The following is a 27,418-nucleotide window of genomic DNA, read 5'->3' as shown; positions in this document are numbered from 1 at the left end:
ACTCTTACTCCATTGTTATTTAATAAAAAAAAAAAGAATAAAGACCTCTGTGACCAAAGAATCCGTCTTAACAAAAGACTCAAAGGTAGGATAGGAAAGATATCTAGTACTTCTAGAAAGAATTCTACTTCACACAATTAGTGTCTTTGAGAATTTTTGTGCTATGTAAAACCTATGTCATATCTTTGTCCTCATAGCTGACGTCTCTCAAATTCAGGGAACATAGTAATGCAGTTTTGTCTGCATTTTAGGTCCTTCATACTCAGGCAGGAAATTAGACCCATTGTTCCCCATTAACCTTCTCTAGACCAGGCACAATATGAAACAGATTCCTGGGTGCCCATTTCCATCATTCCTATGGAAGGCAATTATTAGTTCTGTTGTATTAAACAGTAGATTGCAAAGAAAAATAATTACCTATGGGCAACTCTTAGAAAAACAAATTAAAAATATAAACATTAACATAAATGATGTTATAATAAGGAAAGCTGACACGAATTATTATCTCCGGAATTTGAAGCTTAATAATAGGAGTTATTCATTGTTTATCATAGTACAGAGCCTATGGTGTCCTTCAGTAAAATTATGAGGTCTTACAGAGGGATATCGTGTTCTCTGAATAAAGGGATAACTTGAAAAAAAGAACATCCTCTGGTAGCCAAGAGATACGAGAAAAGTATTATATATATATATATATATTTTTTTTTTCAAATAGCAATATGAAGGCAGTTTGTGTATTAAATAAATACCGTGGGTTTTTTTTTTAAATACATAGTATATTTTGTGAAGAGAAAATTAGAGTAAATTAAGTAAAAGTTAATAAACTTTGAGAAAGCATGGAATGACATGGAATGATGTTGGCTATTCAGAGAGAGGTTTCCAGAAAAACACAACGCAAAGGAATTTAACCTCTTTTCCTAGTTTCTTCTTTCCATGAATATGTCAGGTCAGCGTCTAAGAGGTGGATTTCTTCTAAGAACAAGGAGTTCCTGACCATTCGAACTTACTGTCGTTGAACCCACGTCTTGGGAGGAGATTCTGAGCAGAGTAGCGCTAGGTGCTAGCGGGACGGGAACATGGAAGCCGTCCGTTGGCTGGTGGCTGACTGAGAACTACAATGCGAGGTCCTGCCGTCTCCTTGGCACTTTCATCTCACGCATCTACCCGGCCCTGCAGGGGCCTGCCAGCCCTTCAGGACCCCTTCATAGGAGTCTCCACTTTTAAACTGACTCCCTGGAGAAGTTTAATGAGCCTCTTGGAATTAAGAAAAAAAAAAAAAAAAGACAAAGCAAAACAAAGAAGTGTAATGGAAATGGACAAGTTGAAAAAGGAATAGAGAGGTTCATTTCCAGCCTGGTGCTCGGGAGCCTTTCATCACGATGCTGCAATGGATATTTCAGAGCAGTGGAAGGAGGAAAGAAAGAAATTAAAAACAGCCTCCTATGATGAACTTGGATAATTTATTCCTCTGCAGAACAGTAGGCACAATGTTTCATTTTTTCCCCCTCTGCTCTTCTTTTCCCCTCCACCTAATTTCCGAGCATTCCCAGGCTAGGCAAGAATGAAAATGAAGCATACCCCACACACGAGTCGTAAGAAAGTGCGGCATGCACTCAGATTATTCATAAGCTTGCAAGTTGTGTATTTTGGTGGAGATTTCCTCCCTTCTGCTCCTGATTGCTGATGAAGAATGGTGTTTTAATAGGCAGATGGTAAAGACAATTACAGTTAGGGGCTCAGCTGGGAGTTACATCAGTTTATTGCAAATTATTAGTTGATAAATGCTTTTGTTTACAAGCAGAGTCTTAAGCAGCTTTGTAATCAGTTTATCAGCTGCAAGCGGAATTTTGACAGATCGCCTTTGGGGTGTCATGTCAGCTCTTGGCTAGCCATTTAAAATCATGATGGCTGGGCAGCCAGACTGTCAGATGGGCTACCTCAGGACACCACTGCGAGCTCCTGCAAAGCCATGACACAGCACATCTTAGCCCAGAGCACAGACCCAGGAATGCTGAAAAGACTCCATCAGCAGACCTTTTTCCTGTTGAAATCCCATAGAAACAGCATATCAATTTGCTAAACCCAACACGTTGTGACTGATGTGACTTCCAGCACATTCGTTCAGAAAATTTTCCAGGCAGTTCTCAATGCCTTCTTAATCATGGGGCAAACCTTTCTGTTCCGACACTTCAACAGAAATCTGGAACTGACCACAAGGACACTGTTCACTTTTTTGAAGGGGGCTTCTTGTGCTTCTTCAAAGGGAAAAGAAATTATCTCAGTAGGAGACATTTTTCCTACAGGGAAAAAAAAAAAGTTCTGTGGAGAGAATGCATGCCAGGAGCTAAAAGCTCTGGTGGGGATTTATTACAAATTTGGCCTGGGGGATGTCCTGTGTGATGGAAGAAGAGTTTAGGACACACAGTGGTGTAACCATGCTGGCTTTGTTTCCCTATAAAATCAAAATCTATAAAATGGGATGATAGTTATTTCCTATTTATCACACAGATAATTCCTGGAAATTAACAAGAGTGTTCATGTCTCTTTGTTTCTGAGTTCTGCTCAGACCAATATTATCTGTTGAATCTATGCTAAATAACAAAGCATATAATGTTTGAAATGACAAGTAATGCACAATGTTGAGCTCATTTCCAAAATACTTGCTGAGGGAGGACACTATAATTTAGTGATTTTACATGATAGCTTTACCAGCATTTACAGGCAGTTTGCTTTGCTGTAAATACAGTTTATACACCTGAGGTGTTCGGAGATGTATCCTTGGAAGGATTCACTTGATCATAAGTCTATAAACAATTCACGTTTACTTAACTTTATGTTTCTTGAACAAAATAAATTTTGTAGGCTTAAAACAAAAAAATATTTAAATATTCATGGATGGTAGCTCCTACAATTGTCATTTTCATTTGCACCTACTGACTGGTAGTTTGTATGTTTTTATTTCCTGGTATTCAAGGGAAATTTATTAATCTGATAGGAAACTAGCTCCTGAATCCAGAAGCCAGGTTTCATAGCTGGAATTAGATATTCCATATCCTCTAAAATATTGACCTAATACAGGAAGATCTTTGGAAATATGACTCCAGCTGATAAATTTGAAATCGTATGTAACATGTGTAAAAGCAAAAATCTTTCTTCTCTTAATCTCAGAAATATGGTTAAGTATCTCTATTCATTTATCTCCCTGACTCCTGTTCTAATTCGATCTCACTTTCTCAATTAAGATCCTAAAATCATCAGAATAGAATCAACCTTATTTAAACTGACCACATGGCTCAGTAAAGTTTGTAATTTTAACGTTGGGTTCACAGAAGCTTCCTTAAAAATGAGAGTATAGTTTTTATCCTCACTTCAATATTCAGCATACAGTCCTCAGTTCCCAATTTTCCAGTTCTTAAGCAATTAAATGTTCTATTGACATCAGAGGAAAGGCTGCCTACAGAAGAGCTGAAGAATGAAAGCCTTGATATCTTAAATTGTAAATTGTGTTTTAACATAAAGAACATAAAAAGTTGTTTTTCGGGTTTTTTTTTAATCAAGTTAATGAAGGATAAATAGTGAATTTGGCAAATAGTTCTGCTGTGTGTCCACCCCTCTTGATTGAAAAAGGTGAAGAATAATTAAAAAAAAAAAAATCTGTTCTCTCTGTTGGCCCAGATACCAAAGACACACTCCAGAGTTGCTGGTCAAATCTGATTTCCCCCCCTTTCCCGGGAACTGCTGGGGTGTTCTATGACAAGATGTCAGGAGTGCCAGGATGGGAAAGTTGAATGCCCCCAAATGCCCTGCATTGCCTATAAGTACAAATGAAAAATGTTAAAGATTATTTAAAAACAGGAAAGACCTTTTGCAAAGTGCTTGTGATTTATTGCCGTGTATTGTGCAGATCTTTATCAATTATTCTCACTCTATTTTATTCAAAAACTATTGTAAACTATGAGTTGGCGTGTTGCTGCATACGGAAAAAAAGGCATTAATCAACTCTAAATAAGCAAGTGCAAAGATCTATCTAACAACTATGAAGTAGTTAATACATTTTTAAGCAATTTTATTATAGAAAGGAGGTCTAAAAGAGTAATGCTTAATTATCTGGACTCCTCTGTGCTGGGCTCCCTTTTGATTGTATTAATGAAGCAGCTGGCCCATTGTTTCCCTTTAATTCCTCTATTGTTTTAAGAATATGTCACAGCTCTTTATTCTTTTATCAGGTGCTGAGCAGGAGGACCCACACAATGCCTCATATTCCTACTGTATTTGCCAAAGCACAAAGAAACCTCCACAGCGCTTTTCAAAGAAGGGGCACACATAATTTATAAGTTCTATTCCTTGCACTACTCCGCTGTCAAGAATTTCAACAGTATTGGATTTGAATTCATTATAAAATTTGTATTAAACAATGTGGCTACGTATAGATATACGTACCATGGTCATGTCTAAAGCTTGAGATCTAGGCATTAACAGACACAGTGTTGAAATGGGGCAATTATTTAGCTTTTAGGGAGTTATTCTGACCAATAGCTTCCCAGTTAGGAAAAAATGAAATTTCACAAGCAGGCATCATGTTGGATTTTCAAATTATTTAGTTCAAAGAAGTTAATGACCAAACAAGTGAGTATCCCTGTTTCCTCCACTTCCAGAAACATAATGTCCCTCTGTGTGTGTGTTCAACAGTCCATTTATTTCCCCCAGAGAAAGGACTTAATCTACCTGAGTGTGCCTAAGAGGTATCACGGTTTACTCTGTAGACCAGTGGGTAATCTTTATTAACTAAACTCTGATCGGCAATTGACCATCTTCTTACCCACATCTGACATCACATGCATGAAGGAGGTAGACTTTTCAGATTAATGCAGAAATATTACTATACATCTGAAGAAATCAAAATGCTGTAGCAGTTTAGTATGTGATATAATATTTTGTTGCCAGAGCTATCTAAAAATGCTGGTTCATTTATATGTGATTACTTTTTCTCCAAATTTCCATGAAAATCACAAAAAAACCTTCCATGTTAAAATCTCAAAGGTGTAACTGACATAGACATTCTCTTTTTCCACCTGTGAGTTTTTTTCTTTGTTTTCTTTCTGTCAAATGTCTGTATTTTGGAGGCTGTTTCATTGATTTTTTTTTTTTTCCCCTAGAGTTCTCAGTCTCTAATAAAAGGAAGTAAGACTTAGTGACTTAATGCTCTGTGGTAGAAGTTACTAGCGTCAACTTTTAATATATGCTAGAAAAGCCATTAGAATAAATTATTGTAAACCACCGATTTCCTTTTGTATTGTTAGGTGAGTGTGTGTGTGTGTTTCGCTTTAAATAAAGTTTCAAACTGGTATCTCTATCTATTTGCTTAAGGCTTCTTATCCTTCTGCATATTGAGGCAGAGAAATACAGAATCTAAATGTGATTTAATTGGTTCAATTTGCTGTATATTTTTGTGCTAAGCTTAGGTCCGTATCTTGATGAGCGCAGATGTAGTCGTGTTCGAGGTGTACAGCATCGCGTTGCTTTTGCATTTCCTTATTTTTACAAAGCAAGCGTCTATCAATCACACAGATAAATTAGAAAGAAACATGTATAGACATAACACATGGAAAAGATTTTTCAGCGTGCTATGTAATTATTAACCTGATTTTTACTATTGTAAGAAGCCGTGAATTGCAGATAGCATGGACGAAGTTAAATGCTTTTATACTGGATACATTTTGCTTATACAGAACTCTATAGGTATGGTCGAACAATATAATTGAAGCTTTGTCAGCTCCGTAACCTAGCAACAGATAATACTGTTAGGTTACTGAATTGCTCCTGGTTGACAAGTAGGGAGTATTTTTGTGTTTATCATGTTTGCTAATGATGGGCTCCTTTCCAAAAGGCTTGTCTTAATCTTAATTAGAGTTTATCAGCAGAGGTCTGCATGACATTGTGCAGACACTGATTTCATAAATAATAAAAAGTGCAAGTGAAAAATTTGGCAGGATGGAGAGATATTTAAGGGCACTGCTTCTAGTAAGAGGAGCGTGGATTTCCAAAATATAATCGAGCTTGAACTGTGACTTTATCCTTTATTATCGAAACTTGTAGTATACTTCACTGCAGTTTTGACAGCAATTATGAAAAAAATTTATAGGCTTCCTGTTAGGAACCGTATCTGTTTGCACAAGAACTTTGATCATAAACATTACTTAGAACAGTAAGTACATGGTTTTTCAAGAATGTCAAGGTCTTAGTGGTTATTACTTTCTATGGAACCTTGAATGTATCTGTCCTTTTTTTGTGAAGGGAGTGGTGTGTGGGTGTGGAGACTGGGAAGAGTGACTATGTTTGCAGCATAAGAGGCAGACAAAGAGAGGATCCCAAAATAACCTTTCCATTTGGTGGAAGCAAGAGAGGTATCAGATAGCTGCTTTAGTGCCCGATGTCATTTGATAAAGACTTCACGTCCAAACAGCAGAAATGTGATTTTTTCTTTCTTTTTTGCTCTGATTTATACAATATGATCTTTCACAGTTTGGAGGGGGGATACAATATGATTGACCATTTCTAAGAATAAGTTACAAACCTTCAAAATAATAAAGAATTAAACATTGTAAAACCAAATGTCATTCACAAATTTACCAAGTTCCTAACTGGTTTATTCAGTTGAAAGGTGATGCTGTCATTACATCCTTGCTTCATCCATCTTCCTCACCTTTTCACTCAACACTCCCCCAGTCTTCAAACATTCAAGGACAAGGGGAAATTCAGAGCTGTTTTCAGCTGCCATTTTCTAAGTTCAAAATCTCCCTACTGGATTGTTTGGACCTGTCTATGTATTTGGTTACCAAGAGACTTCCGTTCACAGCATCTCACTCTTTCTGCCATATACAGACACAGAGAGCTCACCCTGATGCTGGCGATTCTCAGAGCTAGAGGCACATGAAGCCCTCTGGGGAGCTTCTAAAAAATAACGAAGCCCAAGCATCACTCCCGGAGATTTGGATTTGACTGATTTGGGGTAGGACTAGGAAATTGGTGTTGATTAAGAGCTCCCAGGTGAACTGACTGTGTAGTCAAGATTGCCAAGCAGTGGTCCATGGTTATGTGCAATTGTGAGGCCTTTTAGAGTCCAGCTCAACTTGTAACTGAAATAGGGAGTTGGAAAAAGGCTACCTTCATATTTAGTACTACCAAATGAGTTTAATATGTGTGAAATGTTTATTATAGCACTTGGCACGTACTGAATGGTTTCTAAGTGCTGGCTATTCGAATTATGTGTTAGTCTTAGTAGAAGGTAACCTGAAGTTATTCCACATGACAAATATGGACATTATGCTCCAGATCATAGCTATGAACTTAACAGCTGTATCTCATCACTGTGTAATCCTCTTGGTGATGTTTCATGAAGTGAACCATCTTATTTTTGATTCGGAGAGATAACTGTGCTAAAATTACTCAACAACTGAATGATCAAGTACGGCGCGGTGTAGTTTGTGAACACCAGAGGTCACTGTGACTCCTTTGGAACACCTGGTTTTTCCCAAGTACGGCATCCAGAGCCAAACTGCCTTGTCCAAATCCCAACGTCCGTACCTTCCTCCCTTCCTCCAATTCCCCATTATCCGTGTGACCTTGAACACCTTACCTACACTTCCAGACTCATGATCATATCACAGTAAAATGGGAATAAATAAAAGCCACCTTACTGCTTTCTTGGGAGAAATTAAGAGACTGCATGCAAAGCACTTAGCCCAGTGCCCATAAGTAGCACAGAGAAACCACTTAATAACTGTGTGATTATTACCATTATTAGCCCAGGGGTCATAGAAGCTTAGAAAGTTGCTCACAACCTGATGATAATCATCTACAGGACATCTAGCCTGGGGCTGTCAATTTATATGAGGCAGGTAAAGAAATTCTCCAAGATCACTCCGTCAGGAATCATCAAGTCAAGACAGAACTAGTTTCTTACCTACCGACCCGTCAAGTCCTGTTTCTTGTCCATCTTTGCGCTGGGGACAAATAACATTTTCAAGGACTTGGGGTGCCAGCTGGGCCTCATTATTAACATGTAATCCCTTACACCAAGATCATTTGCTCCTGATGCCTGAGCAAAGAAAGTCGGAAGAGTTTTATCAATTAAGCATATATTATTGCCACATAGGCACCCCACCCCTTTACATAACTCATTTGTTTTCAGATCTATATGCCATTAGTTTGGATTTATATATTAAAAATTTACTTGGTTTAAATCTGGGAGCATTAAGCACACTACTGCATATGAAAGCCAGAGAAAACTTCCATTCAGGCGTCTTCAATTCCATGTCCAGAGAGGGTTGACAGGAACACTCCACTGGTGCCCCGAACGCAAGCGGAAATCCAAGTCAACAAAACCGTCAGGAGCTATGTCACTCACAATTTTCAAATCTATACAAGTATCCAAAATTCATTCAAATGAAAACAGTTTGGCCAAATACAGTCAACTCCATCTTAGCAGCAACTTGAACTTTCAAGATGTTTTGTTAAAGTAGCTTTGTTAGGAAAGCTGGTAGGAGAGAAGACCTTACTCTGTTGTTGTAAACCGTCTTATATGGGAAGCACTTTATGAAAGTGAGATTCCTATCTTTAGCTGTGGCTAAAAAAAAAAAAGACTTGCGCAAATATTTGAGATTCACAATGGTGGTTTTTAGTGAAAAAATGGTGCTCTCATTTTTTCCCAATTTTTTTTATTGTGGTAAAATATATATAACACTGAATCTATCATAACCATTCTTAGGTGTGCAGTTCCATGGCATGAAGGACATTCATATCGTCCTGCAACCATCCCCATGCTCCATCTCCAGAACCCTTTTCATTTTGCAAAACTGAAACTCTACATCCATTAGACAGTAACTCCCCATGTGCCCCTCCTCCAGCCCCAGCAACCATTAGCCCACTTTCTGTCTCAGTGATTTTGAATACCCTAAGGACCTTACTGTAAGTGGCATCTGCATTGTGCAATGTTTGTCTTTTGTAACTAGCTTATTTTACTTAGTATAACGCCCTCAGATTTCTTCCATATTTTAGCATATGTCAGAATGTCCTTCCTTTTTATTTATTTTTTTAACATTTCTTTCCTTATTGAAGCTGAATATTCCATTGTATGTATATTGCACAGTTTGCTTATCCATTTATCTGTCAATGGACACTTGGGTTGCTTCCATGATTTAGCTATTTTTAATAATGCTGCTATGAACATAGGTGTGCAGATATCTCTTGGAGACTCTGCTTTCAATTCTTTTGAGTATATACCCAGAAGTGGAATTGCTGGATCGTAAGTTAATTCTATTTTTAATTTTTAATGAACTGCCATACTGTTTTCCAGTGGCTGCACCATTTTACATTCTCACCAGCTGTGCACAAGGGTTCCAGTTTCTCCACATCCTTGCCAGAACTTGTCGTTTTCTGGGTTTTGTTTTTGTTTTTGTTTTTTGATAGTGGTGTTCTCATTTTAAAGCCAAATGTAACACTCTTTGATTCGTTTCCATTGAACATGAGGTCAGTAGGATGAAGACACCAAAATAGCTAAATATCAACATAATTTAGCATTTGCATGCACTCAGATTGCTCCTTAATCAAGACAGATACTAAGGCCTTCTATGCAATTATCAATTAGAGTTGGCTATATCTACCCTAGCTCCAAACACCTGAAGGTAGGAACCTGGTTCTCCTGCCCCCTCAGTCCCATGTCAGGGCTAGAAACCATTTCTGCTTCTGACTGGTCAAGAGGCAGTATGTGGTCCACAAATGGATGCAGCCTTAGCCCTCTTTTCCAAAATGAGTTAGCTCTCTCCAGTGAAGCAAGGATACATTTGCTCATTGAATCCATAGGCTTTTCTTTTCTTTCTGGTGAGATTTCTTTTCTTGGATTTAGCAGGACAATGAGAAATGAGAATAATAGTCTCAACCTGACCAAACCAAAACGATACTCATGACCAATTACATAGCACTTATTATATGTCAGGTGCCATTCTTAAGCTTTCATATCTATTAGCTTATTTTATCCTCATAATAACACTGTGAATTTAGTACTATTATCGGCATTCCCATTCCCAAGGATGAGGAAACTGATCTGCAGAATGCTTAGGTGACAAGTTCAAATCACACAGTAAGTGGCAGAGCCAAAATTTTTCCCTGGCTGTCGGTTCCATCGTCCGTAAGTCCTGCAGATGGAATCATATCCCCAACTAATAGTCACACTTGGGATGTTTTATTGGAATCTGTCATTGAAACCATGTTACAATACCAGACATATATCTCTCCCTATAAATGAATCCCTAAAGTTGAATACTCTAAATTCACCATCTAAAAAACTCAGCCAAATGGTTTCAAAGAGCCAACCCTTGGTTTTTCTGGTGCCATTCTCTTGGTTCCCCTATAACTTCCAAATACATGCTCTATCTTTTTTTCTTTTAAGATTTTATTTATTTATTTGTCAGAGAAAGAGAGAGAGGACAAGCAGGAAGAGCAGCAGGCAGAGGGAGAAGCAGGCTCCCGCTGAGCAAGAAGCCTGATGGGGGACTCTATCCTAGAACCCCAGGGTCATGACCTGAGCCAAAGGCAGATGCCTAACCAGCTGAGCCACCCAGGCGTCTAGCTCTCTCTATCTTTAAATTATCACTTCTCCTCCACCCACATCTTAATTATTGAGCTTTCCCAAATTTCAGTCTGTTTTTTTTTCTTTTCGCTCTTCCTGCATTACCACATCAATGCAAAGAGCATCCACAGTCATTTAGAATGTGCTGATGACTTCCAAAATCTTTTTTTTCCTCCAGCCTTATGTCTCCTCCAAATTCCAACTGCCTCCTAGATACATTCATTCAGAAGCCCCTCAGCGATTTTAGATTTTACGTTTTCAAAGCAAAATCCAGTATTTCTGTGCATGCACAGACACGCACATACAACAGACATGCACGTGCACACCTGGGCTTTGGAGTCAGACAGACGGAGCTCTAAATCTGATTCTGTCACTGGCCGTGTGTGTAGCTTTGGGGAAGTTAGTTAACCTCTCCAAGCTTTAATTTTCTCAACTCTAAAATGAGGAAAATATCACCTACCTCCAAGAATAATTGATGGGATTAAAACAGATGAAATACATAAACGCCTTAGCCTATTGGGCCCAAAGAAAGTGCTCCTAATTAATACAACTGTCTCGTTATTGTCTGTGTAATACCACTGTTAATACATCAGCGCTACTGCCTCGTTGACGGCATCCCCGCCGTCTGGTTTCCCAGGCTGGAACCATTGAGTTATTTTCAGAAGCCTCCTTCCTCTTCCTCATCTCAAGAGATCAGCCCCGTTCTCTCTCTCTCTTGAACTTGGCCCTTTACTCCCTCACAGTTTGCATCTCTCGCAATTGAACTAGTACAAGAGCCTCCAAAGGGCCCTTGGGGTAACACTTCCTGTGCACTCCCCACCATGATGAGCCAGACAGAACTGTTTTTCTGTTACTTTCGAAGCTGTCCTGCCCTGCACTAAACTTTCTGGGGGAGGAAGCCCTGATATGTAATGTCTGCTAATTCCAGTGGCAAGTGCTTCAGCTTTCACCATGGCCAATTCCAAGTTACTAGTGTGATATCCAGTAGCACAGAAAATGCCTGACCATTGGACCTTGTGCCCTAGGATCCAGGTCAGGCTGGTGCAAGCACACCCCTGCCTGTGACCAGCCCTTTCTCCTTCAGACCCCAAGCTCCAGCAGGGTGGCCTCTGAACCATTACCAGGACCAGTCAGGCTCTTCCATAATCCTGCCTTGCATGCATGCCCCCTTCTCTGCAGCAGTGATCGACCTGCCGGCTCCCCCACACGTACTTCTGCTATTTTACCTTTATATTTCGTGAGTCGGTAAAAAAGTCACCTTGGATGGCTGCCGGACTCCCCTGAGACCTGTCAGTTATTCACTCCTCTCACATTTCTTTGGCATTAGGCGATGCCACCCACCATGTGGTACCGGCGTCCATCGCCTTTATGTGTGCATTCTAGCTGCTGGTGAAGCCGCGAGCCCAGCCCAGCACACAGCAGAGGGTCAATGAAGAGCTGATGAATGAATGATTGGAGAGATTAAAATCCTAAGACAGCTGACTTCCTCATCAAGTCTACACGGTACATTTTTAGTCTAATTCAGCCTTTCTAAAGGATATGCTCTGACTAAACCATAAAATGAGATAAAATGATAAAGATAATAAAACATGAAACATTATTCAGTATGTCGGAAAACATATATTACAATCGCCAGGCTGTTTAATCATGTAGAAAAGTCATTTTTGCTTACTTTTCATTACACCTAATATTCCTGAGGTTTATTTTATTTACTTATTGGGTCTTTCTGGTTCAGCGTTTGAGCCCAAGGATTCTGAGTCATCCTGCGACATCGTTCACTGCTGGGATAGAGATTAGCTTCTCCAAAATCTCAGTTTCTCCTGGGAACCTGAATCCACACCTTTCCTTTTGTGAAAGATGCCCACAGCTGGATTTACCAAAAGTGTAAATTTCTCCAAAGGGGTGACATATTACCAATAACGGAAGTCATTCAGTTCATCGCTGAAATCCAGTGTCTCCCTGAGAGCAGGCCATGAAGTAAACCGCAACTGAGGAGCCTGGCTCTGCCCCCTCCCCCTCCATTACAAAGACTCACTTAATAAACTGTACCCCAGAGGAAAGATAAGGTGCAAATGATTACCTTGTCTGCAGCTGTAAGTACTTGGGATCTGTATGCACATCAGAGAAGGCAGAGCGGCAGAAGCCTTCCTGGGGGAGGAATGGGCTCCGCAGACACGGGGCCACCCAGCGCTTTGCCGCGCTCAGCGCCCCCGCAGAGACGCACTTTAGCTGCTCTATTTGTAAATAAGTGAGCGCCAAAGTGAATCTGTTTTTCAACTTTGGGAAACTTGGGTGCTTTCAAATCCGTTAGAGTCAAAGTGAGGAAAAAAAGTTGTTTTCTAGCCTTTTGGTAGATTTTGGTTTCACTTTTGGTACATCGGGGTTTTACTTGCAACTTTCGCACCAATTCGAGGTACGTAATCTTAGCTGTATTTTTCACAAACTTGTACTGTCGCGGCTGGTGTTCTGTCTGCTTACCTTTAAAACGTAATCAGCTGGTGTAATTAACTGTCCGAGGCTTCTCTGGAAGTGTCCCGGTTCTTCTGTGCGACTCTGCCATCTCGTGTGCTGTTGTTATCTTTTCCAGCAGATTTTTACCACAAGTTGTTTAAAAACTATGATCTATTTAAGGATGGAGGAAATGAAGTGCAGTTGAAGAGACAGTTATGCCGAAAGATAAACAGAGCAATATTACTTATCAGAATGGGTACAATTTTGGCTTGCTTAATGAGTACAATATATAGCTTCGCAATATATACACAATGAGAAAAAAAGCTTTATAACATATCAAGTATGCCACATTATTTCAGGCATAACTGTATAGGATACGTATCTAGGCCTGAGAGTGTAGATAACAAAATATAAGTGCTTTGCCTGTCTAAACATGTTAAATAAATGAGCATACGCTATCGCGTTCCAATACATTAGAAGATGTACTTGCATAGTTAATTTTCTTTTTAATGCACCACACGTGATCATTTGAAGTGCAAAGCCAGAGTATATCTTAGTATTTGAAGAAGGGGCTCTTTTCATTTAAACAAATCTTTATTTAAATAAGCCTTTTGAAAAGGATCTGTGGCATATCTTCTTTTCAGGAAGTTCAATCAGGGTAAATGGAGATAAAGAAGCCGCATTATGAGGAATATTATATAAGTAAAGATCACTAAGCCAAAAAAAAAAAAAATGGCAGCAGACATAAGGAGAGTAAAACTAGCTGGAATGTCATTTTAACTTCCTAGATTTTAGGAGCTTTCGTGTACTTTGTTTTGTTTTCGGTGTGTGGGTATTTTGGGAAGAAAGATTGTGTGGGGGCGGGTGGGAGAGAGTAAGAAATAACTTCTTACGTCCATAAGGTACCAAAAGAGTAACTGCAGAGGCTCATGGGCAATAAATTTCTGCGGTTGGATCCCACCATGCCTCTTGGTGAGCAGAGACCATGTCATAGCATGGTCAATGACTAAGGCAAACCCCAGGAGGCAAACGGTTCCCAAAACTCGCCACAGATGATGTCTATCCTTGGTTCTTAGTCCTCTCCTACTGTCGGCCACTGCAAGGAATCTGATTTTCCACCTAAGAGGGAAGAGGAGTACAACCGTGGTCTCAATCAGACACTCCAGCCCAGCAGAAAGTGACGTGAAAAGCCTGAGAAGATGCTCCAGTGTACAGCGGGCTGGAGTGTTCTAGCCAATTCGATCTTTCTCTTTCTTTTCTCTTCTTAATAGGGGGTCAGCTCTGGTGCACCACGACGAAGGCCATCTCTGAGGGTGAAGAGCTAATTGCCTTTGTGGTGGATTTTGACTCAAGGCTACAAGCTGCCAGTCAGATGACTCTTGCAGAAGGGATGTACCCTGCGCGCCTGCTGGACTCCATTCAGCTGCTTCCTCAGCAAGCTGCCATGGCTTCTATTTTGCCTACAGCTATTGTCAATAGTAAGTGCTGAGTGCAGTAGCCCAGTACAAGAGCTTTGTAGTGCCGATGGGTGTTTGTGGGAGGAAAAAATGTCTACTGGCAGGCAACCGGGGACAGACTTTTTTTCTCCAGTGTTGTGATTTCATTTTATCTTCTAACTTTGTGTGTGTGTGTGTGTGTGTGTCTGTGATCACTTCTCATGGCAGTATGAAAAGGACACTTAAATTCATTCTTTTTAGGTTGGATTCTTGAATGTCATGCACAGAAAAAAAACTGACTTTCTAAACTAGTTGAACAATATTCACAGATACTTAGCTATGAGAGGTCGAATAGCTTTCACTGATGCTTCTTTAGTAGAATAACTGTGGTATTCCTTAAGGGCTATAGAGTTAAAAAAACTTTTTTAAAGAAAAAATAAGAAATCAAATTGTGATTAGATATACTAATAAAGAGAAAGTATAGCCTGGGTAAATCAATACATCAGCTAATACAACAACAAAAACAAAAGAAACATAGGAAAATAAAGAAAAATACATATGAGCTGAAGAATTCCAGACATGTATGGAGAATTTAAAAATATGCTTTGGCAAGTATGCCTTTATAATTATATTTTGTTAAAACAACTAGTGAACTTAGTTTGTATTCCTTGAACACACAGAATGACACATTATATGACAGAAAATCAGTTATCCAGGAGTCCCCAGGTCTGAGTTCTAGACTCAGCTCTGCTCTCATCTAGCTCTGTGAGAAAACATGAATAGCAGTCACATCGTAAGAGAAGAATAGATTCCAAGGCCAGTAAGTAAATGAGGTATTACATTTAATCAAAAACATCCCTGAAAATTCCTAAGATTGAATGATCCAGAATTATAGATATCATAATGATGTCTTGATATTTTAAAAATAAACAAATACTCAACAATAATTACATTCTTGCTGTCACAATAGCCTTTAAAGAAATTTTCAGGTGTATCTGGAATTACTCTACATCCAAACACTGGATCCAATACACCTAACCTGAGGTAATATTTTAGCATAAAATCCTTCGTGTAAATGTAGTTATTTTCTTTTACTGGATCTTTGCTTTGATTCCAGTAGTGAAGAAGTTGAAATAACATAGGCCCAACTTGAATTTGAAGCAAAAGGGTTTTATTACCAGAGACACTAGGAATACCTTAAATTATTGTGAAGCTCCAATGTGTGAATGGTATTTTTAATTATATTTGAGATTATACTCTGTTTGCTTTCTGTAGCAGGATAACTATTGACCCCAAATAAATCAGTATAGATGCATACAGACTTCAGTCTCATTCTGAAATGAGCTATCAGTTAAAACTCGTCCTGCTTAAATGGACACTACACAAAGCAATATGGCCCTCTGAATGGGTGGGAAGAGCTCAATAATAAAGAGCAGTAGTATATAATTTTATAACCAAATTTTATTTTGTAATTCTATATTGTACTTGCTGTCCTTCCTTCTCATTCACTAGAATTTGGTCTTCAGTTTTCTCCTTGTCCCCTTCAACACGCTCTCCCTGAGCCATCTCCTTCACTATCCCAGGTTCCATCACCAACTCTGTGTTAACAATTCACAAATCTCACATATAGCTGTTTCTTCTGAGTTTGGGACCTCTGTTGTCACCTTCCCCATATTCCCCTGTATTTCTTACAGAAATATCTTGTACCACATATCTAACAGAGTGGCCGTATGCCTCAGTTTGCCCAGATTAGCCCCAATTGCCAGTGTTATCTGACATCCCTCTGAATGGTGCTCCCTTTCACTACAGAGTGCCAGGTTTGCACAACACTGGGTCAGGTTTGGTCACCCTATACCTGTCCTTGCCTGACCTCATCACCTGTCTGTCATCTGCTCCCTACAGAGATGAATGAAACTTTTACACAGAAATGCTAACAAGAGCCTGGGCATTGAAGAGACCTTACCTTCCACTCTAGCATCTAATTGCAAAGTAGTGGCCATCACTCCTAGTCACTTCTATTTCCTCAGTATAAGTTTTCCTCCTCTGTGGCCCCCTTGCCATTGATACAGAAGAGTGTTTCCACTGGGTTCCAGTCCCAGTTCACCCACTTATGTGATCATGGGCAAGTTACTCCATCTCAGTTTCCTTGCCTATAAATGGATAAAGGGGAAAACACACACATGGAGTAATTTTTCCTGAGTAAATACATACAAAATACACACAAAAATATCCTAGTATGACTTAACTCAAACTCTATCATATTTCACTTAGATTATTGCAACTGCATCCTTCCAGTTGTGTCTTCCTTCCGAATTCATGACCTTCAAAACTCTACTTCACTGTTATGATTCTATAATATCTGATTTTGTCCATCTCTTGCTTAAAATGATTCAATGATTCTCCATAATCATTGAGGTAAAAATCTAAACTTCTTAAGAGAGCCTACAGAGTCTTTGATCACTGCTCTTCCCTCCTCCAACCTTATCTCTTCCAGTCCCCATCGTGCCCCTTGCCTGGAATAGCCTCCCAGCCCTCACCCAGTCCCTCTCTCAGGCTCCCATGCCTCGCCCTAAGACCCAACCCTAAGACCCAACCCTCTTCATACCTCCCTTGCAAAATGTCATCCTTTACCACTCAGCTAGGGCACCACTCTTCCCTCTGAATCCTTCTCTGACCTTGTCCTTCTTCCAGTCCTCTCACCCACCTAGTGTCTCGTCCCACACCCCAGGCACTCCTCAGATGCCTCCATCAGAATGGTCATTGCCGCCAAATGTAATTATCTGACCCCTTATTCATCAACCCCAGGAGACTGTAAGATCCTTGATGACAACTTTTTGATCTTTTATTTTGTTTTACACCCAACTCAGCATAGAGTCCAGCACACAGTAGGCATTCTATAATTAATTTATTAAATGAACAAATGACCTCAGGAGTTGGTATCAGGGCTAACTTAAGTTCAGCTATCAGATCCTTACCTTTTAGTCCATCAGATAAGCCAGTTCACATTGCTATTTATAAATGTGTATTTTTCTAAACCCTAAATACATTATAAACAACTTAAAATAAATCTCCTGTGCTTTTCCTGTTGGAGCCTCCTACAGTACCACTTTCCGAAGAAAGTCTGTGGGAAGGTAAATTGCACTGGGTGTAACATTTCTTTAAAAGCTTAGTCCTGGGCTGTGGAACAACACCCAAGACTGCACTCATCACTGTCTGATTGCCTGATTCAGAACCTGAGAGCAGTCTTCAAGAAACATGGAACTAAATGCCACTTCACCCAGGGCTGGTTCCAAATGGGCAGCAGCTAATGTGTCCCTGTGTTTTCGCCCGCAGAGGATATATTTCCTTGCAAGTCTTGTGGCATCTGGTACCGAAGTGAGCGGAACCTGCAAGCCCACTTGATGTACTACTGCAGTGGGAGGCAAAGAGAAGCCGCTCCGGTGTCGGGAGAGAACGAAGACAGTGCTCCTCAGATTTCCAGCCTGTGCCCCTTCCCGCAGTGCACCAAGAGCTTTTCCAATGCCCGAGCACTAGAAATGCACCTGAACTCGCACAGCGGTGAGCGCTTCCCTTCTTTCTTCTCGGGCTCTGGCAGACTCTACTGTTTACATACATACGTACGTACATTCACATATGCCAACATACATGATTCCGCATCTATCGAACTGTAGCTAACCATAAGATCAAAACCAAACTTGCTGGATTTTATGTCACTTATAATCAGTATATCCTACTCAAAGGACTCGGGTCTGAATTCTTTCCTAACAATTACAGTACTCAGATTACAGGCCAAATCATTCTATTTTTTTTTTAACAGCACCATTTCAGAAATAAACTCTCAATACCCTTTGTATGTTGTCATTAATATTCATTGATTGAAGTGTCAAGTGATCTTTGGAAACGGACCATATTATTTCCCACATGGTAGGGAATAAATAGTAGGTACATAAAAATAAGTATTTGCTGAATTGAAATAGCACTGTTATTTTGATAGATCCAATTAAAATCACACTTGAGAGAAATTAACTTTTAAATACGAATCTATAAAATGCTCTTGACTTCCAGAGCTTGCAGAACAGCTAAGTTGATTTCTATGACATAAAACCACTTTTAGTACTACGGTGTTTTTAAATTCCTTAAGAAAAATTAGGCTAAAAAACAAATCGGTTTTTTTTGTTGTTGTTGTTTTAAGTTCACTCTTTAACAGCAAGGTGGCAACTGTTCCCATTTTACTTTGGAATTATGTGCCCAAGTATTGTTAGTATTATCACACAGTATTCTACTTCATTCCTGTATTTTTAAAAAAACTCAAGTTAATCAAATGTACAGAACTATATTAACTCTAGATGCTTCTAGGAACGTTTGTGACTAGGACAAACCAAGGTTTGGGCATCACGGTTTTTCAGCAGCCGTAATACAAAACTTAGAAGGTACTGCTGGGTGACTTCCTTCACTGTTTTTGCTTGAGTTGAATAATTAAACAACTGAAATAGGTGCTGAGTTTAAAACAAAACAAAACAAAACAAAACAAAACTAGCTCCACCCTCCAGTGCCCTAGTACGGTGCAAGTTTTGTCTTTGAACCTATAAAAATAGGCAATTTCCCTTCTAGTCATTCTCTTCCCTTTCCCTACAAATGCGCTATCTTTATGTAGGTGATAAAGCAGAGGAAGCAGAAACAGGTCGCTTGCTTCAGATGGTGAGTAGCCAAACGTTCACGAAACAAAAAGAAAGATAGAGGGATCTTTTGGCTAAATAGAAAAATGAGTATTGGATCAGTTAAGGAGAAAAGGAGACATGAAAAAGAAGTCCCCTTTTATTGCTATAGGACTGAAGTTTTTTCTACGGTATTTTCAGCTTACAAATATAAAAGGCAGTTCTCATTTTAGTCTAAAGTGCAGAGAGCATAAGCCATGCCTGATTTAGCCATATGCCAGTAAATGGAAACTAGAGTTGACCTTAGTGAGTAAAAGTGTCCAGATCTCAATTCCCGTACATAAGGGGGAGGTGTTTCCCCCCCATAGCCACCAAGCAATCCTCCAGATACCAAAATGGGTGTCCTACAGCTTAACTCAATTCTGACACTATCACCCAGAGACAGCATCAGATTTTCCAGAGTAAGGGGTCAGCCCCCTGCCCCAACTTCAAATGCCAGTAGAAAACCCAGGTCATTACCTATGCTTTGACCAACTAGCTGTAAATTAGAGATTGCTTAGACCTCCTCTTTGGGTTCAATTAATTTGCTAGAGTGGCTCCCAGAACCCAGAGAACCCATTTACCCACTAGATTACCGGTTTATTATAAAAGGTAATGATTTAGGAACAGCAAGATGGAAGACATGCCTAGAAGAAGGTATGGGAAAAGGGTGAGGAGATTCGGTGCCCTCTCCCAGGCTGCCACTCTCCTCAAGCCAACTGGGAAGCTCTCTGAACCACGTCCTTTTGGGTTTTTATGGAGGCTTCATTACAGAGGCATGATTGATGAAATATTGACTGTTGGCAATTTAAACTCAATCTCCTGAGTTTGGGGAGGAGGGGCTAAAAGTTCAAATCCTCTAATTACAAGATTGGTTCTCAATGCAACCAACCCCACCCTTAGGTAATGTAAGGGCTTTCTAAAAGTCACTTCATTAACATAACAAAAATACCTTTATTATTATTATCACAGGAAATTCCAAGGATTTAAGGAGCTGTGAGTCAGGAAGCCTTGTCAAAGACTTAATGTATATGAATGACCAAACATGTATTTCTTATAAATCACAACCTCACAGTGAAGTTTCCTCACCAGTCATTGGTGATACTCAAAATATTTTATAACTGACTAGAAACAGTCCGTGATCAGTCAACACGGGTGTTGGTCCTAAACAACTGTATTTAGTGTGCTGGTGTCTACCAGCTGAACATCAGCCCTGGATAGAGATAAACCATGTTCAGCAAAATCAATGCATGAAATTCTAGATTTGTACCAAAGATAAATTAGGAGGTTATTAATTACTTTACGAAATGGTTCCTACTTGGATCCGTTTGACTAAATCCTAGTCTAGTGCACTAAGAGTTGTTTGATTTGCACACAGGTTATCAATGTTAGTTCCAAAGTATGCTGCTGCTTCCTAATGCGGAGCATGGTGTTGTAATGAGAAGGTTCTCAGATTAGAAATTATAAAATCTGAGGTTTGGGCATGCCTCTGTCATTGAATAGCTTTAGTGCCGTAATCAATTCCCTTGATTTCTCGGATTTGTTTCCTGACCTGGAAGATGGAGACAGTGAAGACCGCCCCGCTGTGATCCAATAACACACTTGAACGTGTTCTGGAAGCTATGAGGTGTTATTGCTATGATGACACCTGACAAAGGATGTCACAAGAAAAAAGCTAATATCACAAATGAGATTCTGAAAGATTTCAATTCAATCCTGCGGTGCAAAGGTTTTTATCATTAGAAAGCCAATGCGCGTGGTTCTCAGTATTCTTATTTTGTATGTCTCTCCAGGAGTGAAAATGGAAGAATTCCTCCCCCCTGGTGCTAGTCTAAAATGCACCGTCTGTAGCTACACCGCTGATTCTGTGATCGGCTTCCACCAACACCTGTTCTCCCATCTCACTCAAGCTGCCTTCCGATGCAATCACTGCCACTTCGGCTTCCAGACTCAGAGGGAGTTACTGCAGCACCAGGAGCTCCACGTCCCTGGAGGCAAACTGCCCAGAGAAAGTGATATGGAACATTCTCCAAGCGGGGCCGAAGACAGCCTACAGCCAGCTCCAGACTTGCTGACCAGGAGCGAACTCCCCCAGAGCCAAAAGGCCATGCAGACTAAAGATGCGAGCTCTGACACAGAGCTGGACAAGTGTGAGAAAAAGACTCAGCTCTTTCTCACTAACCAGAGACCAGAGATACAGCCTACCACTAACAAACAAAGCTTTTCTTACACAAAAATTAAGTCTGAGCCCTCGAGTCCAAGACTTGCCTCATCTCCGGTTCAGCCTAATGTTGGGCCTTCTTTCCCCGTGGGCCCTTTTCTGTCTCAGTTTGCTTTCCCCCAAGACATCACCATGGTCCCTCAAGCTTCAGAGATCTTAGCCAAGATGTCCGAACTGGTCCATCGGCGACTGAGGCACGGAAGTAGTAGCTACCCTCCCGTAATTTACAGTCCCTTGATGCCCAAGGGAGCTACTTGTTTTGAGTGTAACATAACATTCAATAATTTGGATAATTATCTAGTGCACAAAAAACATTATTGCAGCAGCCGATGGCAGCAGATGGCCAAGTCCCCAGAGTTCCCTGGTGTTTCAGAAAAGATGCCTGAGGCTGTGAGCCCCAACACTGGTCAAACCTCCATAAACCTTCTCAACCCAGCCACTCATTCTGCTGATCCTGAGAATCCACTTCTTCAAACATCCTGCATCAATTCTTCCACCGTTTTAGATTTAATTGGGCCAAACGGGAAGGGCCACGACAAGGACTTTGCCACTCAAGCGAAGAAGCTCTCCACCTCTAATAGCAACGACGATAAAATTAACGGAAAACCTGTTGATGTGAAAAATCCCAGTGTCCCCCTGGTGGATGGGGAGAGTGACCCAAATAAGACTACCTGTGAAGCTTGTAACATTACCTTCAGCCGGCATGAAACATACATGGTCCACAAACAGTATTATTGTGCTACGCGCCACGACCCTCCGCTAAAGAGGTCTGCTTCCAACAAAGTGCCTGCCATGCAGAGAACCATGCGCACACGCAAGCGAAGGAAGATGTATGAGATGTGCCTACCTGAACAGGAGCAGAGGCCTCCCCTGGGCCAGCAGCGATTTCTTGACGTCGCCAACCTCAGCAATCCTTGTACCTCCACTCAAGAACCCACGGAAGGGCTAGGAGAGTGCTACCACCCAAGATGCGATATCTTTCCGGGAATTGTCTCAAAGCACTTGGAAACTTCTCTGACGATCAACAAATGTGTCCCGGTTTCCAAATGCGACACTACTCATTCCAGCGTTTCCTGCCTCGAGATGGACGTGCCCATAGATCTCAGCAAAAAGTGCTTATCCCAGTCTGAGCGGACGACCACGTCTCCCAAGAGGCTGCTGGATTACCACGAGTGCACTGTGTGCAAGATCAGCTTCAATAAAGTCGAGAACTACCTGGCCCACAAGCAGAATTTCTGCCCGGTCACAGCACATCAGCGTAACGACCTGGCTCAACTCGACAGCAAAGTATTTCCGAATCCAGAAAGCGAACGAAACAGCCCCGATGTCAGCTATGAACGAAGCATAATAAAATGTGAGAAAAACGGAAATCTGAAGCAGCCTTCCCCTAACGGAAACTTATTTTCCTCCCACTTAGCCACCCTGCAAGGCCTGAAGGTCTTTAGTGAAGCCGCTCAGCTCATTGCCACGAAAGAAGAAAACAAACACTTGTTTCTTCCCCAATGCCTTTACCCCGGAGCAATAAAGAAGGCAAAAGGAGCTGACCAGCTTTCTCCATATTATGGAATAAAGCCAAGTGATTACATTTCTGGTTCTCTTGTCATCCATAACACTGACCTAGAGCAAAGCACAAACGCGGAAAACGAATCTTCTAAAGGCCAGGCTTCCTCGAACGGGTGCGCTGTGCCGAAGAAAGATTCCCTGCCGCTGTTGCCCAAAAACAGAGGCATGGTCATAGTTAACGGTGGACTAAAGCAAGATGACAGACCCGCCACCAACCCGCAGCAGGAGAACATTTCCCAGAATCCTCAGCATGAAGATGGCCACAAATCTCCCTCTTGGATCTCTGAGAACCCATTAGCCACAAACGAGAATGTCTCACCAGGAATTCCTTCTGCGGAGGAACAGTTGTCTAGTATAGCAAAAGGTGTGAATGGCTCCACCCAGGCTCCAACCAGTGGGAAATATTGCCGGCTGTGTGATATTCAGTTCAACAACCTCTCAAACTTTATAACTCACAAGAAGTTTTACTGCTCATCACACGCGGCCGAACATGTCAAATGAGATAACTTCATAAACACCAGTCACCTTTGGTACCAGTGTTTAGTATGTTGTTCTACCCAGTCCAGAAAAAAAACACAAAAAACCCACAAACAACAACAACAACAACAAAAACAGAAAACAAAAACAAAAGCTGTTTGAATTACATCTGGGCAATCAGGAGATCGCTCATTAAGACCGAGTTGAAGACTTAAGGTGTAATTCCATTACAGTCCATTAGTAAAGTGTATTATTGGTGCCATTTTCAAAAAGAAATTAATTTATTTTACCAGCAGTATTCATAGCTGTGGTTATGTTATTTTTTATTTAAAAACTTTATATTAAAGTCATTTGTAATGTTATTGTATAGTTATTGTGTAGCACATATGGTTTGCACTGTATAGTAGCTTTTAAAGAAAATAGTCACGAACAATACAGAAAAGCATTTTAGAAATAGCTTCAAAAGCACTTGTGTATCTTGATTTCTTCTTCTATGCTGTTGCAGATATACGTATATGCTAAAATATAACTTGCAAAGATGTTGTAAGTACACATGCTATAAGTTCGCCTTAAGATTTCAATTCTTGGATAATCAGGCTCTGTTTGCACTTTATATTTTAGCAGATACAGTCTCTTAGTCACTAGGCTTTGCATTTGTATGTAGCTGTATGTTTCTGTCCATTTTCTTAATCTTAAACATGTATGTTAAATGAAGATGGCAATTTTTTTCTTGTATAGTACTTGTATTTTCTTTCGCTGATGCAGCTCTGTCTCAATTTTTAAACCTTTGCTGTTAAATGCAATACTTTATAAAGAATGAACAAAATTACTGGAAGCAGTATTGTAAGTAATGAGGTAGTATTAATCAGTTTTATCTTTTGAAAGGCACAGTCTAAATCGAAACCCTAAACTCAATGCTGCAAGTATGAATTTAATTCATATATAAGATCTATTTAAATATAAGAGTAGCAATACTGCACCTGGTGATCACAAAGATAATGTTCTACTTCTGATAGAAATAATTTCTCAACAAATGTTGTTACTATGCATGTATATGGATGGAATAAAATTCCAGATTGTTGGAGAAGTTTGGCATACTTTTTTTCTTTAAAATACAAAGAAAAGTCTATGTACCTATTCTCTGTGATGAGAATAGGTTCAAAATAGCACTGAATAGCTGAATATACGATATACACATGTGTATATATAGTAACATGTGCATAAATATATATATATAGTAACACAATGGCAAGTCAGTAAAGGAATAGACTCTCCATTATATGCACCTAATTAATATAACTTATTATATTAAAATGAACAGGAGACTCCAAACTATGGAACTAGAAAACTTTTCTATTACAACTATATATAATAAGCTCTATCTTTCTGTTCTCTACCCCCGACCACTGTAGCACAGAAAAGAACAATTCTATGTGTCTAAAAGATTTGCAAAACCTATGCACAAGAATTGTAACAATTGTTGATCAAACGCACCCAACTTTTAAATGAAGTTTACCAGGGAGAGAGGATTGCATTTTAAGGAGCAATGAAGTGGTGTGGTCAAGTGATTCTCATGAGTTAAGACATAAAAATTTCATGCCTGCAATTTGCAAAAGAGCCTAGATTTTACATATCTCATTTGTGCATTCCAAGGGTTTGCATATTGACAGGGAGTGGAGAACAGACAGCATGAGTCAGATCATGGAGGACCTAATGGGCTGTCTGGAGGGGTTGAGGTGTGATTCAGTGGGCAAGATGGCACCTATTGCCAATCAAGACAGATTGTAGTCTATTCAGTTATAGAAACATCCTGATCTGAAAAGACAATTACCTCATCTGTGGTTAAGATGCACCATTTGCAGATTGTGATGCACTATTATTTGTCCATATTGGATTTGATAACCTAATGAACATAATAAGGTGCTAGCCCAAATGTAACATAAATACTGTGACAGAACATAAAAAAAAACCTAGGTTGTCAAGAGCATTTCTCCAGTTGCTTGTCGAGAATAACTATTTTTCAATGTAAAATCTTGACCTTCACTAATATTTTCCATTTCAGTCAGTGACTAAACAGTGAAATGAACAGAGCTGATCTGCTTCATAGAGTTTTGCAGGAATTTCTCGAAGCATTGGAGCCTTGGGGCACCACTGGATGTTCATAAGGACCTGTGCATTTCTCAGGTGGGAACTGGCAGGACTGGATATTTGTAACAGGACTTTTTTCCCCCAATCTCTTCTTTTTCTCTTCTCTTTTAAAAAAAAGAGGAAAAGAAAGAAAGAAGAAAGAAAGAAAGAAAGAAAGAAAGAAAGAAAGAAAGAAAGAAAGAGAAAGAAAGAAAAAGGAAGAAAAGAAGAAAGAGACATTAAGAGAGAGAGAGAGGGAGGAAGGCAAGAAGGAAGGAAATTAGCATGTCAGCATGTCTGTATTGATCACCTGGGATTGTAGCCACTATTTTGGGGATGAAGGAGGAGGTATAATCCATTAATCCATGACTACTTCCCTAAAGGAATGTATACTCTGGCTCAGTTTAGAGCTTCTCAACACTGTTCCCTCATTAGAATCACTTAGGGAACATTTTTTAAAAGCCAATGTATATGTGTTTTTGGTGCATTGAGCTTCAATGCAATTGAAGATCAATTAAAGAAAAACTCTTGTCTAGGAATCTACATTTTTAAAAATCCATGTGAGTGGTTCTAATATGTGGCAGTGTTGGGACACACTAAAGGATAAATTAGGATGAGCTACAAAGGATAAGTGATAATGAGTAGAAAGATAAAAAGAAAAAGAAGAAATCAGTATGGGATGAAAGAGTTGGGGAAGATTGTGAGGATAGGGTAGGGTCTAGTAAGGTGGGTACAGTGATGAGGAATGCTTCCTGTCCTGGGTGCCCTGAAATATTTATGCACTATATCCAAAAGAATATTTCTGAATTGTTTGTATAGTTGAAAATGAGTTTCAATTGCCATTCACAGAAGGAAATTGATAGCAGAGGCTGAAATAGTGATGTTTGGACCATAGCTGGACCCTGGAGAGTATAGAGGAAGAAAACAGGATTTCCACTGTAGAGATCAATTGTCAATGGTAGCATGGAAGTAGCATGCGATGGTGAAGAGTGAGTAACAACTTTTCAAAAGAAGAGGGCTCATATTGGAAAGTAGAAGAAAACAAGGGTATAAATAGAGACCTGTTCATTCAAGACCTTGAATGCCAGGCTGAGTTTTACAGGTTACCTGGCACATTGCCTCCTACCTAGAGTCACAAAATGAGAATTGTGTTTAGAAACAGTGACAGGGGCACCTGGGTGGCTCAGTCAGTTAATCGTCTGCTTTCAGCTCAGGTCATTATCTCAGGGTCCTGGGATTGAGCCCCCTAATTGGGCTCTCTGCTCAGCGGGGAGCCTGCTTCTCCCTCTCCTTCTGCTGCTCCCCCTGCTTATACTGTCTCTCTCTGTCAAATGAATGAATAAAATCTTTAAAAAAAAAGAAAAGAAACAGTGACAGGGTGAAGTGTGAGGCCTGGAGGCTAGAGAAAGGGAGATTTGCTAGAAGAGTCCATAGCAATGGTCCACACGGGGACTAGTGAGACCCACACTAAGTGAATAAAGAAGGACAAGTCTAGGTACAGGCTTACATTATAACAGATACTGAAGACTAAATCAAAGAGAAAACCCAAGGTTTTCAGCCCTCACTGATGGAAACACCTTGTGTTCAGCAAGACAATGTGGGGTCAGAATATTAGCACCAGTCAAAGGGTCTGGGGGAAGTGCGGTAAAAAGAATGACAGTTTATGCTGGTTCTTCAGATTGTCTGTGGTATTTAAACCCTCTACCAAGCACGAAAATGTCCTAAATCAGAATATCTGAAGGTGGGCTTGGATTTCTAAGGTTTTTTGGCAAAGCAACCCTGGGGTAGACTCCTTTGTCTTCCTCTGACCACAGCTGAAAAT

The 27,418-nt window shown here is 40.1% G+C and overlaps 1 protein-coding gene across 2 annotated transcripts in view; it reads left to right on the top strand.

Annotated features, from left to right (window-relative positions):
• The window catches only part of ZFPM2 (zinc finger protein, FOG family member 2), a 443,301-nt gene extending 418,753 nt beyond the window's left edge, over positions 1-24,548 (top strand). For both annotated transcript variants that reach the window (XM_045805813.2, XM_045805812.2), the window contains 3 exons: positions 14,350-14,556; positions 17,848-18,072; positions 21,002-24,548. In XM_045805813.2, coding sequence (XP_045661769.1) covers positions 14,350-14,556; positions 17,848-18,072; positions 21,002-23,493 — 2,924 coding nt within the window. In that variant the 3' untranslated portion in view covers positions 23,494-24,548. The remainder of the gene's footprint in view (positions 1-14,349; positions 14,557-17,847; positions 18,073-21,001) is intronic.
• The last annotated feature ends 2,870 nt before the right edge of the window (positions 24,549-27,418 follow it).

The sequence above is a fragment of the Ursus americanus genome, chromosome 9 (assembly GCF_024610735.1).
Source record: "Ursus americanus isolate L20-20 chromosome 9, mUrsAme1.1.p, whole genome shotgun sequence".
Classification (NCBI taxonomy): Eukaryota; Metazoa; Chordata; class Mammalia; order Carnivora; family Ursidae; genus Ursus; species Ursus americanus.
Note: the sequence above shows the minus strand (reverse complement) of the source record. Positions and strands in the feature narration are given on the sequence as shown.